This window comes from Lactuca virosa, chromosome 4 (assembly GCF_052849685.1).
Source record: "Lactuca virosa cultivar CGN04683 chromosome 4, Lactuca_virosa_CGN04683_v6, whole genome shotgun sequence".
NCBI classification, from domain to species: Eukaryota; Viridiplantae; Streptophyta; class Magnoliopsida; order Asterales; family Asteraceae; genus Lactuca; species Lactuca virosa.
This window is the reverse complement of record NC_136429.1, coordinates 517,249,356-517,266,899: the sequence shown is the minus strand read 5'-3', so window position 1 is coordinate 517,266,899 and position 17,544 is coordinate 517,249,356. Positions and strand designations below refer to the sequence as shown.

The 17,544-nt window shown below is 38.3% G+C and overlaps 1 protein-coding gene across 2 annotated transcripts; it reads right to left on the bottom strand.

The window, feature by feature from the left end:
• Positions 1 to 539: 539 nt before the first annotated feature.
• LOC145169514 (transcription factor BHLH062-like) lies at positions 540 to 2,137 on the bottom strand. Of its 2 annotated transcripts, none has more exons than XM_079088057.1 (5): positions 2,024 to 2,137; positions 1,553 to 1,641; positions 1,339 to 1,457; positions 1,130 to 1,257; positions 540 to 917 (listed from the first exon to the last, which is right to left on the bottom strand). In XM_079088057.1, exons 2-5 carry the CDS (start codon positions 1,594 to 1,596, stop codon positions 663 to 665), a joined length of 546 nt encoding a protein of 181 aa, XP_078944183.1. In that variant the 5' UTR covers positions 1,597 to 1,641; positions 2,024 to 2,137; the 3' UTR covers positions 540 to 662. The 2 variants fall into 2 exon arrangements, with proteins under 2 accessions (XP_078944183.1, XP_078944184.1); XM_079088058.1 differs by lacking the exon at positions 2,024 to 2,137 and adding an exon at positions 1,905 to 2,020.
• Positions 2,138 to 17,544: the final 15,407 nt, after the last annotated feature.

Sequence of the window (17,544 nt, the reverse complement as noted above, 5' to 3'; positions counted from 1 at the left end):
TCCGCAGTCGGCATCAACATAACATATGTGGGTTTCATATATTATAACATATGCAACATAGGCATAACGTACTATGCATTAGACGCATACCGCATGGCCTAATATGGACATGCAAGAAGAGTTTCCACTATCATAAAAAAAAGGACTAAAAGTAAAAATGTGTAGAGTAGTAACAACTAACCACTATTGTCCAATTTCAATTTTCAAGTAAACTTTGATGGTTTTTTTCTTTCAAACATATAATTTAACGTCATAAATATTAATTTTAATTCAAGTAAAATTTGATGTTTATTTGTCTATACATGTTAATTGTTTATCTGTTTTTTGCATAATTATATATGCTGTTATATGTTTTATGTTTATCATTGAGCTAATTTGATTTACTTATGTGATCGATTATTATGAGTTTGTAACAATTAATTTTTGGTATTAAAGTTATTATTATACTAGACTTAGATTATATTATAGACACCCTGCTAAGCTTTCGAAGCGTTTATTTTATCGGTTCAATCAAGTCGGACACACGTGAGTTTGAATCCTGAATTCAAAGCGATTCAACTGGACTTTTTGTGGGAAAAAAATAGATTTACAACCCCAATTACATAATATTTCACTTGATTAAACAAACCTCACTAACCATAAAAACAAGAATCACTTCCATTCTAATCTGTTCTTGCCTGTTCTGAAAGAATATTAAATGGCCATGAATCAGAAGGCAACGGGTATCGAGCATGTGGTTTGCTCACATTGGACCCAATCTTGGGTTCGTTGTAAAGCTTCGGGTCATTCTGTACGGGCACTACGAATACGGGCCCCACAACCGTCCCCGCTGCTTGATCTATCTGGCTTTGAAGCTTTCTAATTTGGGCTTCCATGGCACAATTTTCCTCTTTTAGTTCGTTTTTCTCAATAGCAACCTGTTCGTTCATATCCAAGATATTTATAAGGGTAAGTTATATATATGATAATTCATTCCATCAAATGTGGTTTCTCTGGTTTTCAATAAGAATAAACAAGTAGCACTTATGAAAACTGAAAACGTTATCCCGATGGGTCCCACACATGCCTTCGGGAAAAAATATGTTTAGGATAAAAGAATAGAGTTATAACTTATAACATATAAGCTTACGTATTGAGATTCGGCTAAAAGGACGGAATTCTCCTTCTTAAGAGATTCGACTTGAGCTATGAGGTCTCGGAGAATTCGAATAGTGTCGGTCAATGCAGAAGACTTTCCATTGTTCTGATTAGTTGGTTCTGTATACAAACAGAATAAGCTTTACAAACAAAAAATCAACCATAAATAAGAAGAAAGTAGACTAGAATCGAAAACCATACCTAGAGCTTTTGTGAGCTCTAAAAATAGTTCATTCATATAGTCACGTTTCAGCTTCTCTCTTTCTGCTTTATGAATCTTCCTATGAACCTTTGCACCATTCTTCTTGCTCAAGGAAGATCTGTGAAGATGCAAAAAAACAAACGGATCTTAGAAATGGTTATAAGACAGAATCTCATATGAAACCATGAATTGAAGTAATAGTGTTTAAGCTACCTGCCAATCGATTTCTTCTTTGTCGTATCGACATTTTCATCCATAGGAGCTGATCTCGAAAGATTTAATCTCAATGTTGATGTAATGACCTGGTAAAAAAAGAAAATCCATCTCTGATTAATGATGGTTGAAGATATTTAGGGTTTGTTTTTCTTCATGTTCCATGACTTTCAGCAATTGATTACAAACTATGCAACATAAAACGATTCAGCATTCAGGGAATTGTTAACATGATATATCGCAATGAAGGGATTAATCTTTAATCTTTCCCCAAAATGTTTTGAACAAGGTGGAAAGTTTAAGTGCGTGTGAAATTAAGCAGTAGCATAGAATTAAATCACTAAAAATCAACCTCAGTTTATGCAAATTCAACACAAGCAGCGATTCAAAAATGGCGTAAACTGTTAGCGAAGTTATATGACTTTTGGCATTTTATTTGAGATTGATTTGTAGATGAGAAGAACTGCGTACCTCTGCAAATTGAAGATGCGCTGTGGACAAGATGGAGTAGCAAGAGTTGAATCGTGTGTTTGAATATGAAGGGGGTGTTGTTTATGGAGGATGGCACACGAAGGCGTGTGGCGGGTATCCGCCTGTGGCGAGCCGATTGTCGGGGAGTTGAACACGTCAGGTGGTGAAAATGATATTCGAAGTGGCTTAATCTGGATATCGAAAAGGTAAAGTTAGGGTCAATTTCAACTTGTTTAATGCGTTAATCCAACACTGTAAAACGTGTTAAGGCCAACCTGTATGCTTACAACGAAGGTTTCGTGGCTGATATGGCAACAACCACTAACCACGAACACCATCCTGGTGCTTAGTGGTTGGTAGTGGTCGACTGGTCGTTGTGGATTGTTGTCCACGACACGGAAGAGGACGTCCAATACAATTGTTTCTCTCTCTTTTACTTCCTATCTCTCTCTAACTTTCTTAACCTCTCTCTGCAATAAAATATATATATTTTTTAATTTAAAAATAAAAAAAAATAAGTGGAATATAGTGGTGGGTATCTCTTAGGTTTAGTGGTTGAATGTGGTGATGAGGTGACACCCACCACTATAATGGTTAGTGGTGGGTATAACGGACGACCTAAAAACAAGATTCTAAATAACGAGCCGTGATCTTGTCAGCAAGATCGAACCTAAATTATGACGAGCATTTGCGAGTTATAACGTTTTTCAAGACGTAACAATTTTATATACATAAAAAAGGTTAAATTATAGAATTATAGAATTATATCAAATATATCAAGTTTCTAGAAGCCGTATATTATCATTTAATTAATATAAAAAAGTTAACAAAAACTATATTGTTTTACGCCCGATAAAAAAAACGAGGGTCATAACGCGATAAGACACGCCTTAACATGTTATTTGGATGTCACGCTTAACAAGCTCGCCTTAGACGTTTTCGTAACGGCTACACAAAGCCTCATGTCATGGCACGCTTTGGAGCGCGTCATGGCGCGCCTTTTAGAACCATGGTTAATAGCGACTAAACCCTAACCTTGTTAAACCGATGCGAATTCTACACAAAAATAAATGATTTGAGTAAAAGATTTCAATCAATTTAGCTATACTGGTTGATAGGATATGATATAAAAATAAAACACAATATTATTTCGGTCAATTTAGCGTTTCAATACAACATATTTACAAAATATAAACCATAAACCTAACATGAACTCGACACAAAATAATTGTGTTTGTGTAAGAGATTGCAACCGGTTTAAATAAATTGTGATATGAAAATGAAACAAAAATGGTTATGTTCAAACGCTTTCAATCTTTTTATTGTTTGAACATGACATTTTAGAAGGTATAAACCCTAAACAAATAAAAAAAATCAATACGAAATAAACATATTTAGGTATGAGATTTCAATATGTTTAAGTAAACATGTGGAAGAGACACGACACAAAAGTTAAAATTAGCAATGTTGGGATCAAACTCTTCCACCGATTTAATGTTCAACTCAGCACAACAACACGTTTACTAGGTTTACCAAACGCTACACATTATTTGTTCATTCCTATCCGGTTCACGTTTGTCGGGTCTCATTCAGTTTCATCTAACCATGTTTCATATACGAAATACCTTAAAGATAACTAGATAAAAAAAACATTGATGTAATCAAACTGATTTTACATTTTAATATACAAGTACACATTTATATTTAACTTCCATCATTTGATTATAGTTATTTTTGCTTTATTGTTCATTGTTGTAATAATTTGTTAAAAAGAATAAATACATCATATTATAAGGGTGGAAGGTGTCGAAGATGGGTTGAGAAAGAAAACATTGATGTAACCAACCATCACGAACCACCGTCACCTTCGCCACAAACCACCGCGTCATATTAATATATGAATAATCACATGTTCATATATATATATATATATATTTACGTATTCATATAATATGATCCGTTCCATCAGCCCGATACGCTGGAACGCTTAAGCGGCAGATTCGAAATGAGTGACCCAAATTCATTCCCTGGTTCTCAACATTTTTTTTCTCAATTGAACACCCATATATATATATATATATATATATATATATATATATATATATATACACACACACATTCAACTTTTTTAAATGATCACACATTTTTCATTTTTCATTACAGTCTTATTCTTTTTCTCTCTACAAATTTATTCCATTTAAAATCTTTCAACAAAATAAATCCAAACGTCTCGAAAATAGTAATGGAAGAAAACCTCTATGATTTATCTTGTTAGTTTATATTGTTTCTTATACATTTTGTATAGTGTAGGGACCCTACTATAACTTGCTTATATATTAATATATACTACAATATATGCCGCTAACTCACGAGACTTTCCCACAATTAACATGATATCAAGCTAGGGTTTCTACCCTCATCAATCCATACGACTTGTGTCTTTTACTACAACCTGATTTTTTTTGACACATGTCACCCCTCTTGTAGCTTTCTTCCCTCTCTTGTGATCGTTGATTTCTCCATATGTCTCTCTCATCGTAGTGTCGATTGCTTCTCGGATCGCTCGCATCGTGTTGTTGAGTTTCTTTTCAGCCCCCGCGTGATCGACCCAATGTTATGATCATCTTGGTGATCCCATGCTGTGTTCGTGTTTTTCAACCCAACATTCTCATCGGGTGTGTTTTTTGCTCCCTAAGGTATTATCTTCATGTCTACACCCGGTTCATCCTCTACAACCACTCCATCGAAGTTAAGTCTTGTTTTTACCCTCACCAATATTTATAATGAATTTAGCTTTAAATTGAATGTTGACGGGTCGAGATATAAATTGTGGCGTCAAATTTTTTCAAACATGTGTAGAGGCATTTTGTCTTATGGTCATATTTCCGAGAAACCGGTTCCAACCGGGATGATGATGATGAATGCTAATCGGTTGATGCACGCATCAAGTCTTGGTTTTATAGTACATATGGTCTCGGGCTACTTCAAATCATCTTGAATGATGATTGTACCACTAAAGATCATTGGGAAAATTGGATGATTTTTTTTAAACAACAAAATGCCCTCAATGTTACAATTATAGGACCAATTTCAGAATATGAAGAAGGGTTCAAACTCAATTACCGAGTTTTGTCATACGCTCCAGAACCTTGCCAATGATCTCAAAGATGTTAATTCAACCACCACCAAAATCGATTCCCTTTCCATTTTTCATTGAGGCTAAAAACATGATCGTGTTGTATGAGTCTCGAGAGGCGGCTTCTGATTCCTTCATTGACTCATCCATGTCTCAAAGTGCGACTCTTTTTTCCTCATCTAACAATTCAGGAAAATCAAAAAATCAGTGGTCCAAAAACCGGAACAATGCTAGAAACACTTCAAAAAACCGGTTCCTACCGGTTCCAACCGGGATGATGATGATGAATGCAACCGGTTCCAATCGGGATGATGATGATGAATGCTAATCGGTTGATGCACGCATCAAGTCTTGGTTTTATAGTACATATGGTCTCGGGCTACTTCAAATCATCTTGAATGATGATTGTACCACTAAAGATCATTGGGAAAATTGGATGATTTTTTTTAAACAACAAAATGCCCTCAATGTTACAATTATAGGACCAATTTCAGAATATGAAGAAGGGTTCAAACTCAATTACCGAGTTTTGTCATACGCTCCAGAACCTTGCCAATGATCTCAAAGATGTTAATTCAACCATCACCAAAATCGATTCCCTTTCCATTTTTCATTGAGGCTAAAAACATGATCGTGCTGTATGAGTCTCGAGAGGCGGCTTCTGATTCCTTCATTGACTCATCCATGTCTCAAAGTGCGACTCTTTTTTCCTCATCTAACAATTCAGGAAAATCAAAAAATCAGTGGTCCAAAAACCGGAACAATGCTAGAAACACTTCAAAAAAATAATAATCATGGAAATTATTTAGATTCACAACCATATTTTGCTAGATTTTTGGCAAATGCTTCGCTGCTCCTTCCATCTGCTGCCTTCGCTCAGGTAGTTTTTGGCTTTGTCGCTTCGCATCAGTAAATCAGCCTCATCTGAGCGTGTTGATGTTTCTATCGTATTTGCATGCGCCATTATCACTAAACCAATAACTTGTTACATCTCTTCCAGCGCCTCAGCGGCCTCCTGCTCAGCAACACGGTTTTCCCCAGCAACCGGTTGATGTTGTGGGTCTTTAATTAGCAGCTCCACGTCTTGGTCTTTCTTCTCAGCAGCCAATCCATGTGCATTCTGATCACTTTCTGTAGCAGCCATTGGGCCCATTTCCACAACCTCATTATTCTGGTGGGGTCCCTTTTGGTGGTCACGCTCAATGTACTCATCAACGGTTCACAGATCTAGCATTCGTCTTTCAAGCCATATATATTCAGTTGCCACCCGACAACAACCTTTACATGGACTTTGGTGTTAGCTCTCACATGTCTTTTAACTCAGGTAACATGCTTTCCTTAGCATTATGTACTTCTAGATCTATAATGGTTGGTAATGGTGCTATATTTCCCATCACTCATATCACTCATATCAGTTAATTTTTTTTCCGCATTCATGCAACCATTTAGCTTTAAATAACATTCTTTTCTCGAATAAAATTGTTAAAAATATTGTCTCTATATTTCATTTCACTGTTGATAAGTTTCTCTATGTTACTTTTGACCCCTTTTGGTTTTATTGTGAAGGACTTTAAAACACGTGCTTTATTCAAATATGTGATAGTGTCGGTGATCTTTATCCTATCATCCATTCGTCGACTCTTACTCTCTTTGACACTGCATGCGTTGATGTCTCTTTCCCCAGCTGGCATAGACGTCTTGGACATCCTGACTCCTCTATTTTGAATTTTTTACATTCCCGCAAATTTATTTCTAGTACTACTAATAAGCTTCCCACCTGTCATGCATGTCAGCTTAGGAAGCATTGTCGTTTACCTTTCTCGTCTTCTACATCTAAAACTACTAGTATGTTTGAATTGGTGAATTCGGATTTATGGACATCTCCTATTACTCGTATGAGTGGTTTCAAGTACTATGTTCTTTTTTTGGATGACTTTACTCACTTCTTTTGGGTATTTCCTCTTCGTACTAAATCAGATGTCTTTAATGTTTCCTCTAAATTTCATGCATATGTTCAAACTCAATTTAAATTTGACATCAAACTTTTGCAATGTGATAATGGTCGTGAATTTAATAATAAATCTCTGCTCTCTCTCTCTCTCTCTCTTTGCAATTAAAGGAATCAAAATTTTCTTTTCATGTCCATATACATCTCAACAAGATGGCAAGGCTAAGCATGCTATATGAACCATAAACAAGATCCTTTGCACTTACATGTTTCAGTGGAAGCTCTCATCAGTTCACACCCGTAATCTCCTCTCCACCTCCACCATTACGTTTAGAACTCCCTTTGAGCTTCTCTTTGGCACTTTCCCATCCTACGATCATCTCCGGGTTTTTAGGTGTATTTGATACCCGAATCTCTCCTCCACGGCTGCTCATAAGCTCTCTCCTCAATATTATGTCTGTTTATAGCTTGGCCTATCCTCTGATCACAACGTGTCATTATTTCTCGTCATGTCATATTTAATGAAGATCAATTCCTCTTCTCTGACTTTCATGATAAACCTTCCACATGTGATTATGATTCCTTTCTCTCTGAGGATATACCTCCCCCCACTCCTGTCACTATTGCTCTTCCCACCACTGAGAACATTCCAAGTGATTCCTCATCCCCCGTGCCTCCCAGTAGTAGTTCTTTCCACCCGACTACTCTCTCCTCTGTTCCAACTCCTCCTCATCCCCCTCCTATGACCCATCCCATGGTTACTTGATCATGTATCTGGTCTCTCAAACCTAAAAAACATTTCAACCTGTCTGTCACTTCTGATATCTCCCCTATCCCTCGCTCTACAGCTCAAGCTCTGTGTGGTCCCAATTGGAAATACGTTATTGATTCTAAAATGCTTGCTCTTCTATCTAATCACACTTGGGAACTTGTTTCCCCCTAGGCCAACATTGTTGGTTGTCGTTATCTTTATTGTCATAAGTTTGACAGCAAAGGAACCCTTGAACACTATAAAGGTCGGCTTGTCACCCATGGATTCTCTCAGCTTCCCGACCTTGATTTTGACAATATTTTGAGTCCTGTTGTCAAACCCGTTACTATCCGTACTGTTCTGAGTATTTCAATCGCAATGGCCCATCCATCAATTGGATGTCAAAAATACTTTCATTCATGGCGATCTATCTGAGGAAGTCTATATGAACCAACCTATCGGGGTTGTTCATCACACTCCTCCTCATTATGTTTGTCGTCTTCGCAAATCCCTCTATAGCCTTAGGCTCCACGATCCTGGTACTAGCGATTTGTTGTTTTTATCACCTCTCTCGGCTTTATCAGCAGTCGCTCTGACTATTCCTTATTCACTTACCACTCTGGTTCTGATCATATATTCCTTCTTCCCTATGTTGATGATATCATTCTTACCGCCTCCTCCTCCGCTCATATCACTCACATTATCTCTCACCCCTCGTCTGAGTTTCCCATGTCCGATTTGGGTCCTTTTTCTTTCTTCACTGGAATTGTTGCTTCTCACTTTAATAGTGGCCTGATTTTGTCTTAGAATTCCTTTGATAAGTAAATTCTAGCTTGTGCTGACATGTCCTTTTGCAGTCCATGTAGTACCCCTTCCGACACTTAATCTAAACTATCTCATCACGGTCCTCTTGTTTCTAACCCTACTCTCTATCAAAGTCTTGTCGGTTCTGTAAGGTCCTAATACGGATCTTTACTAATGATCAAGCAATCAAACAATCAAAAGTAATCAGAATATGAGTAGAAGAAGAAGAGAAATCAAGCTTGCACACGTTTATTGCTGTAAAACGTCTGGTACAACTCGATACAATAGACCGTGAACTCTGTGGCATCAACAACCTAACAATGACCTACAACTCCTCTATATATAGTGGACTTGGGCCGGAAACAGGGTTTATGGCCGTAAACAGGCTTACGGACGTAAACTCACCACCTGCCCGTAAACTCACCAATAACCTACCAAAATACAATAATGACTCAAGAGACCTATTACAATGAAAGCCTAGACCAAACCACTAATTGGACCCTTCAATCTCCCCCTTGGTTTGGTTCTAGCTTGGACTTAGTCTTTATCAATCACCAGCACGTCCGACTTCCCCATAGCTCCATACCACATTCCTTTTCTGATAATTTCTGCAACCATGGATGTGTATTCTTTAGCAGCAGGCTCAAAGATGTCTTCAGCGACCTTGATCTGATGAAGAGAAAGCTTATGTATATCCCATTTCCCAAACTGAAGCAAATCTCTTTTGTCATACAAGCGGATACAACCATCTTCAAGCTTGATGACAGCAGAAGCTGTAGTTTCATCAAACACCCAGTATTGCATAGACTTTAAAGATCCATCTGGATGATTCTGAAGAATAGGAATCTGCTTTACTTGATCGGTAGTAGGCCACATCACAGATCGAAGAGGTTGATTGGTTTTAGGATCAATTACACTTGGGTATATTTTAATAATTGACTCTGCAGTCTTCATTGAAGGAAAACCCTTAAGTACTTGATCTTCTAGAAACAACTTGAAATGTGCTGCCTTGGGATCATTTGAAGGATTTGCAAAAGGAGCTTTCGATAGTTCTGTAAGATCAATCCTAGTCCAAGAGTGGAATTCATGAGCATCTTTATACAATTCGGTGTTACCACTCTTCCGTCTCACGATCCACATATTTAAATTGTCGTGAAATCCCCATGAGATGATCCCTAACCTATCACCATATACATCCCTGAAGCGATTCTCTTCAAGATCTGTAACAGTGATGTTAGATTGATCCCCAGGAGCATTTTGATCCGAGCTCCTTTTAAACAACAACTGACCCTTCTCAGCAGACTTAGCCAGTTTGGCACGTTTCAAAGCCACAACATTCGGAGCTTGTGCTGGTTCTTTATCAAAACGATCAACAACCCTGGTTGTTCTTACAGGTGGTGGAACTATGGGAGCATCTTGATTAGGAATATAGATCTTTGGCTCATCGACGGACGACTTGAATTTGTCACCAAGTTCTTCTTCCAGCTTCTTCTTTAAGTAGTAGTAACTGGCAGTCAACAGACCAAAGTGAGTCTGAAGATCGGTGATCTGCTTGGTCTTTAGAGCTTTGTCTTCCAGAAGATCAGCAACTTGAATGTTGAGCTTGGTGTTTTCAGTTTGAAGGTTAGTAACCCGGATATCAAGCTCAATATTCTTTTGATTCAGTACGTTGATCTCCTTCTGTAGTCCAAGAATAGTAGGATTCTCTTCTCCATAGTTGCCTTCCCCAAAAGATATTCCTCTACCACGGGAGGGAGGCGTTGAGAATTGTTCTTCAGCCAAATGCATGGCTAGCCTCACTGAAGCAGCATCATGATCAGGCCTGGGAGGAGAAAATCCTGTGGGAATAGAAGAACCACCAGCTTCATAAGCGGTGCTAGGACCTTCACTGAAAGGTTCTGATGAGACAATAGCAATAGTGGTTATCAGTTGTGTTGAAAGTCCTTGAAGTACACCAAAATCAAGAATTTCCTGTCTAGGGTCACGTCTTCTTCTTTTTGCTGGAGGTTGAGAGGTCTATGTTGTTGTGCGTAACTCTCAAGCGGCGCAGATGTAGGAGAAACAATATCAAGGGGAGGAATCCCTGACACTGTCACCATAGGAATTGTTGTTTCCGCCACTTGTTGGGTAGTAGGAGGCGTAGATTCAAGAACGTCTTTATTTTCCCGTATCTCCATTGCTGGATTAGCAACATCATTGATATTGTCAAGCAGTGAGTTGAGATTTTCACTTAACAAAAAATCTTCATTACTTCCAAAATTTAGTGGAATTTCATCTTTATCAAAACCAGAAAGATCAAGATCTTCATATAAATCAGTCTCGGTCCCACTCTTTGAAGATCCTTCATAGTAATCACCTTGGACCGGAACTGATGTCAGATCATGTTCCTCTGCCACAGAAGCATTTGGATCTGCTGTTTCTTCTCTTTCTTCATGATCCGACACGGTGATAACATCATCTTCGGATATCACCCTCTCTGAAGAAGTAGGCGCAGAGGATACTTTATCTGACGATCCATGAGACTGGGATGATTCATTTAGCTCCGCAAATCTTCCAAACTTCACAAGAGGATGCAATCCTTGGAAAACGACATTGCCCTTGCGATTCTGCTTTTTAAGCCCAACAGTGTGAGGACCTAATGACTTCATGTCTAGGGTTTCTCCCTCTTTGACCATCTCCGGAAATTGAATGTCGATGAACAATTGGATGAACCTAGGATACATCAAGAAAGTATCCCGGTTTATTGCGTTGATGTTTACTACGAACTCATCCAATATGAACTTAAAGAAGTTGAAGTCAATCCCTACAGCTAGTGAAACAATGGCTCCAGTGTTCCTTAGCGAGATTCCATCAGCACCAGATCTTCTGCCCGAAATGCAGCTCACAAATACATGAGCCAAGAATCTCCAGTATGGTGGCAGAAGCTTCTTCACAGTGGGAGGAAAGATGCCTTCGTACCCCATCTTCTTGAGAATCACCTGGACATCTTCAATCCCGATCTCAGTAGGAAAATCAGGTTGATCCTCAATCAGCAGTGCTTCTCTGATGAATTGCTCAGTAATTACAATCTTGAAACCCTTCACAACAGCATCAACAGTGACTGCACCATCGTTGTCTCTTTTCATCTTTGCAGTCTGCCAGAATTCTCTGATAGTTTTCTGATAAACCACGGGGTTCATAGTGATAGCAGAAACTAGGCAACATTCTCTCAGCCTGTGGATCATCGACCTGAATTCTCCATGAACAGCAGGAGGATCAGCCAGTACGATGGCCAAGTTGTGCATGTCAGCGAATTTCAAAGTTGCCATTTGATCTGCACTAAAACAAGCCAAGTAAGAAAACAAAAATATTTGAGCAATTAAAGTTTTAAGTTTTCTTAATTAATCAATTTAATTTTTGGCCTTAAAAAAATATTATTTTGACCAAAATGGAGTTTACGATCAACAATGGTCAACTGGGGTTTACGGTCAATTTTGGGTTTACGGCCGTAAACCCATGGTAGTAAGCTCCTGGCCGTAAACGGAGTTTACGACCGTAAACTCCTAGGCCGTAAGCTTCGGCCGTAAACGCCGACGAACTGTTTTTCTTCGATTAAAACCCCAAAAGTTGTCGATTTGATGAACAAAATACATTCTCATGGTCGTTTTTGGCATACCTTTGAGATGAACCGAGCAATTTCACAAAAACACGAAAAAAAATTTCGAGAGGAGAGAGAGTGGGAGAGGGTTTACGGCCGGAAATATAGAAAATGAGGAGTGAAAGGTTTCCGGCTGTAAAATCCACCTTTTATACCCTGTTCAAATTTACCTGTCTTCCACACAGTATAAGACACAGTCCAAATCCCAAATAATTTTCAAAAAATAAAACCTTTTGAGGATTTTAAAAATAAAATTAAAATTAAAATAAATTAAAAAATAAAAAATAAAAATAATATCTAAAAATTAAGAATTAAAAAAAATTAAATTTTGACAATTATAAAAATAAAATAAAAATAAAAATAAAAATAAAATAAAAATAAAAATAAAAATAAAAATGAGATAAAATAAATGCAAACTAAAATTTATCTCAAAAATCACTGAATATAATTTTGTGACACAGGGATCAAAGTTGTTAGATAGCCTTAATCCACTTGTCGGTACCTTTATCTTCATGTCTTTGTCTGGTCGATCGCCGGTATTGTGGTCCATTTAAACACGAAGAATTTATGATAAATTTGGACAAACTAAGAAAGACAAGACACTTTGATTCTTTATTCTAAGATAAAATTTCCTAGGGACCGTTTAGCTAACGACGACCAGGGATATTGTTGTCCACCTAAATTGAGCAGCGAGATCTACAGACAATCTGTAAATGTTTAATTTTTAATTGTACTAGAACATGTTTCCCACTTCCTGATATGCTCCAGTAATCAAGGACTTCCAGAATACTCCTTACATCGGGTGAGCAGACAATTATTAAGAGAGAAGATAGATTTAGAATGCATATGCTATACACCCAGGTCGGATTTCATCCAATCACGCAGAGGGTGAAGCATATGACTAACTGAGGTTTTAGAGGGGTTGAGAAGAAGAATGATGCATATACTGTGTACCAGGACGGATTGAAAATCATGCAAAGGAGACAGTATATGGCTAACAGACAGAAAGAATTGCATAGATAGAAGATGCAGAGAAATAGAGTTGCATATGTTACAGTCCAGGTCGGATCTCTCGATCACGCAGAGGAAGCAACATATGACTAACAGACAGAGAGAAAGAAAATAATTTTCTACAGACCTAATTTATCGGAATTCACCTGTCACCCCATCAATACCGGGATTAAGGACATAATCCGCACATCGAGGAAAAGTTAATCCACAGTTCCAGATACGAGTTCTTTTAATGTGACCAGTAGATTCCCATATATATCTCCCTGCTCAATCTATCCGAGCGTCGTATTGTCAGGCTAAGCGGATTTAACTAGGTCAATATTTGTCAAGTCTATGAATTTCTTAAGTTCAAATCTGCCTAGTCAAGTCCATTTAGAATCTTTCGTGCCTACCAGCGCATCGAATACAGAGCGTAGACAATTTAATTTTTTGGTACGTTACGCAGACTCAGATTGCCTGTTATCACTTGATAATATCACTTCCCGTCACAACACCTACAAGCAAAGTTGTTAGCAGCAATATTATTTTTTTTAATTTTTCTGATTTTTTAATGTTTTTTTGGATTTTTGAATGTTTTCTAAAAAAAATAAAACATAAGCAACACTATTTTTGGATTTTTTAATTTTTCAATTTTTGTTTGGTTTTTGTTTATTTCTCCCCCTAAATTTGTGCATGGGTGACAATGAAATCACTAAAATGTGCAAATTTAAACTAACCTAACCTATAACAAAAATTTAATCCTCAAAACGAATCATTTTCAAAAATCCCACAAGCACATCGAATCGAGCTTTGTTAAAAGGCTTGGTGAACAGATCCGCTACATTATTAGCAGATGGAACCTGTTCCAGCCGGATGAGCGAGCGCTCATAACAGTCTCTGATAAAATGAATTTTGATATCAATGTGCTTGGTTTTGGAATGTTGGACAGGATTTTTAGTAATTTGAATCGCAACCTCATTATCACAGTAAATGAGGGTTTCTAGATAATTCAAACCGTAATCCAACAGTTGATGTTGGATCCAGATAACTTGAGAGCAACAAGCAGATGCAGCAACATATTCCGCTTCTGCTGTTGACGTTGAGACGGTATGATGTGTCTTGCACTGCCATGACACCAGCCTATCTCCAAGGAATTGACACCCTCCTGATGTAGATTTCCTGTCAAGCTCACAGCCTCCATAATTACTGTCAGCAAAAGCATATAAATCAAATTCGGAATTTTTCGGATACCAAAGACCCAATTTTGGGCTGCCTTTGATATACCGAAAAATCCTTTTGACAGTAATAAGATGTGAAAGTTTAGGATTAGCCTGATAACGTGCGCATTGACAAACTGCAAACATGATGTATGGACGGCTTACAGTTAGATACATCAACGATCCGATCATCGATCTGTAGTGTGTCTGATCTACGGATTCGCCATCAGTATCTGGATTCAGCAGAGGTCTTTCGGCCATCGGTGTCGAAGCAGGTTTTGCGTCTTGAAACCTGAACTTTTCAAGAATATCCTCCACATACTTATCTTGATGGAGCAGGATTCCGGTTGAATTTTGTTTGACCTGAAGCCCCAGAAACATGGTCATTTCTCCTAATGAACTCATCTCAAACCTCTTTTTCATCACGCCTTCAAACTCTTTGCATAGCTGTGGACTGGTGGACCCGAAGATAATGTCGTCAACGTAGATCTGGACTAGAATCTGATCATTACCAACATGCTTGATGAATAAAGTTTGATCGATAGTGCCACGAGAGTATCCATGCTCGAGCAAGTGCTTTGTGAGAGTCGCATACCACGCTCGAGGAGCTTGATGTAACCCATACAACGCCTTGTCCAACTTGTAGACATGATTAGGAAACTTTGAGTTAACGAACCCAGGGGGCTGATCAACGTAGATTTCTTCCTTCACCTTGCCATACAAGAAGGTTGTCTTGACATCCATTTGGTAAACCGTGAAGTTCATGTAGGAAGCATATGCAAGGAAGATACGAATAGCCTCCAAGCGAGCCACTGGAGCATAAACCTCAGTATAATCAAGACCCTCGACTTGTCGAAACCCGCGAACCACCAATCTTGCTTTATTGCGCACTATAACACCAGAATCATCCTGCTTGTTTCGATAGACCCAATGTGTGCCAAGAGACCTTTTGCCCTTTGGTAACTCAACCAATTTCCAAACCCCGAGTTTTTCAAATTGATTTAGCTCTTCATGCATAGCATCTACCCAGCTGGGCTCATTCAAAGCCATTTCAACATTCTTGGGCTCTATTTGAGATATAAAGCAAGAGTAGAGACATGCATTGACATCTCCACTCTGACTTCTGGTTTTAACTCCATCACCCAGCTGATAATGATGTTTTCAATCGGATGATCGCGTTGAATTCTCGAAGGTATCTCTTGGTTGATATCATTGAATGAAACGGGAAGAGTGTGAATGTTGAAACCTCCATCATTTGCTGATTGATCCACATTAGATGAATCTGCTACAAACTCATTAGAAATTTCTTTAGGAAAGAGTAGTTCCATAAAAGTTGGAGTGACAGCGGAAGCATCTCTAGACATGAACTCTCTTTCAATAGGGGTAAGAGGTGTAGTATTAGCATCTGGAGTATCATTTTGAACTAGAGACTCTGGACTACCAAGTCGAACAGATGACTCCCCCTCAGGTGGAGCAGACGACTCCCCCTCAAGTGGAGTAGACGACTCCCCCTCAAGTGGTGAAGAGGGTACCGTTGGAGGTTTGTAAATAACTTCTTCTTCTTCGTCTTCAGAAATAATCTTCGAACCAGAGGAAGACCCAGATGAACCATCTAAAGACACATTAATGGACTTGAAGAGCGATGTGTAGTCAAATAACCAATCAGGGCCCACTCGAGCATCCGTCTCATTCTCCTCCAACCAACGCACGTCAAAGGATTCTACAATCTGCTTCGTCTTCTTATTGTAAACCCTATACGCGGTGCGTGCAGCATATCCTACGAAATAACAATCATCGGCTTTGGCATTGAACTTCGGGTTGGACTCCAGGTGAAGAAGGGTGCAAGGGTAGCCAAATACACGAAAATGACTGACTGAAGGCTTGTGACCATAAAGAATCTCGTACGGTGTCTTCATCTGAGCTTTGTTGATTAAAACACGATTCTGCACGTAGCAAGCAGTGTTAATCGCCTCAGCCCAAAAGAAAACGGGTAACTTGGAATCACATAACATTGTCCTTGCAGAGTCTTTTAACGTTCTATTTCTCCTCTCAGCAACACCATTTTGTTGAGGCGTGTGAACAGAGCTGTATTGACGCACAATTCCCTTTTCTGCGCAAAAATGGTCAAGAACCGCATTCTTGAATTCAGTTCCATTGTCAGTACGAAGCGCCTTCACCTGGTTGTTGGTTTGATTCTCAATCATCACAATGAACTTCTTTATCATATCAGCAACCCCAGCTTTGTTGGATAAGAAGAAGACCTACGTAAAACGAGAGAAATCATCGATCACAACTAGACAGTACGAGCTTCTGTTGATGCTCAGGACGTTGACCGGACCAAATAAGTCCATATGCAATAATTGGAGCACCTGACTGATTGAGTTAACTTGTTTTGGCAGGTGTGGTTTTCTATGATGTTTTCCTTAGGCACATGACACACACTTCTCAAACGTAATAAAGTCTCTGACAGGTAAGCCTCAGACCATCTCATTCTTTGCAAGACGATTTAGGTTCTTAGCGTTAGCATGACCGAGTCTTCGGTGCCACATCATTGCGTTCTGTTCGGAGACCTTTGAAAAGAGGCAAGTGATTTGTTCAGGTATGTTGCTGTTCATATCAATAATGTAAGGGTCGAATTATTGTAATTAGTCGAAGTATGTTTTGGACTCTTCGAATATTTTGTAATGTATTTTACTAGGGCGCTTTTATTCGAAGCTTTAGAGTCAATGCCTTAGTATATTTTTTGTATGCTTTCAGTTCTCTATAAATAGGGTTATTTACTAGAGTTAGATAAGAACTTTTACAGACTTGTCTACTATTCTCTGTAAAGAATTCGAAAGCATAATAAAGCATAACAAGATCATATTTACATCGTGTGTTCAAATCTCATATTCTTACTTGAATTCATACTCTGATTAATTCATTACTCGATTCATTGGTTCATCAATTGGTATCAGAGCAAGAATCATATCTCTGATCTGATTTTCACGATGTTCAAAAAGTTTTTGAATCAACTTTTTGATTCAAAAGTTTCCGCA

What these genes read in the sequence shown, in the direction of transcription:
- LOC145169514 (XM_079088057.1), bottom strand. Translation starts at nt 1,596, where the DNA reads ATGGATGAAAATGTCGATACGACAAAGAAGAAATCGATTGGCAG. An exon ending in AGAGCTCACAAAAGCTCTAG is followed by an intron (nt 1,258 to 1,338) that starts GTATGGTTTTCG and finishes GTTTGTATACAG; the next exon opens with AACCAACTAATCAGAACAAT. An exon ending in TTTTAGCCGAATCTCAATAC is followed by an intron (nt 918 to 1,129) that starts GTAAGCTTATAT and finishes ATGAACGAACAG; the next exon opens with GTTGCTATTGAGAAAAACGA.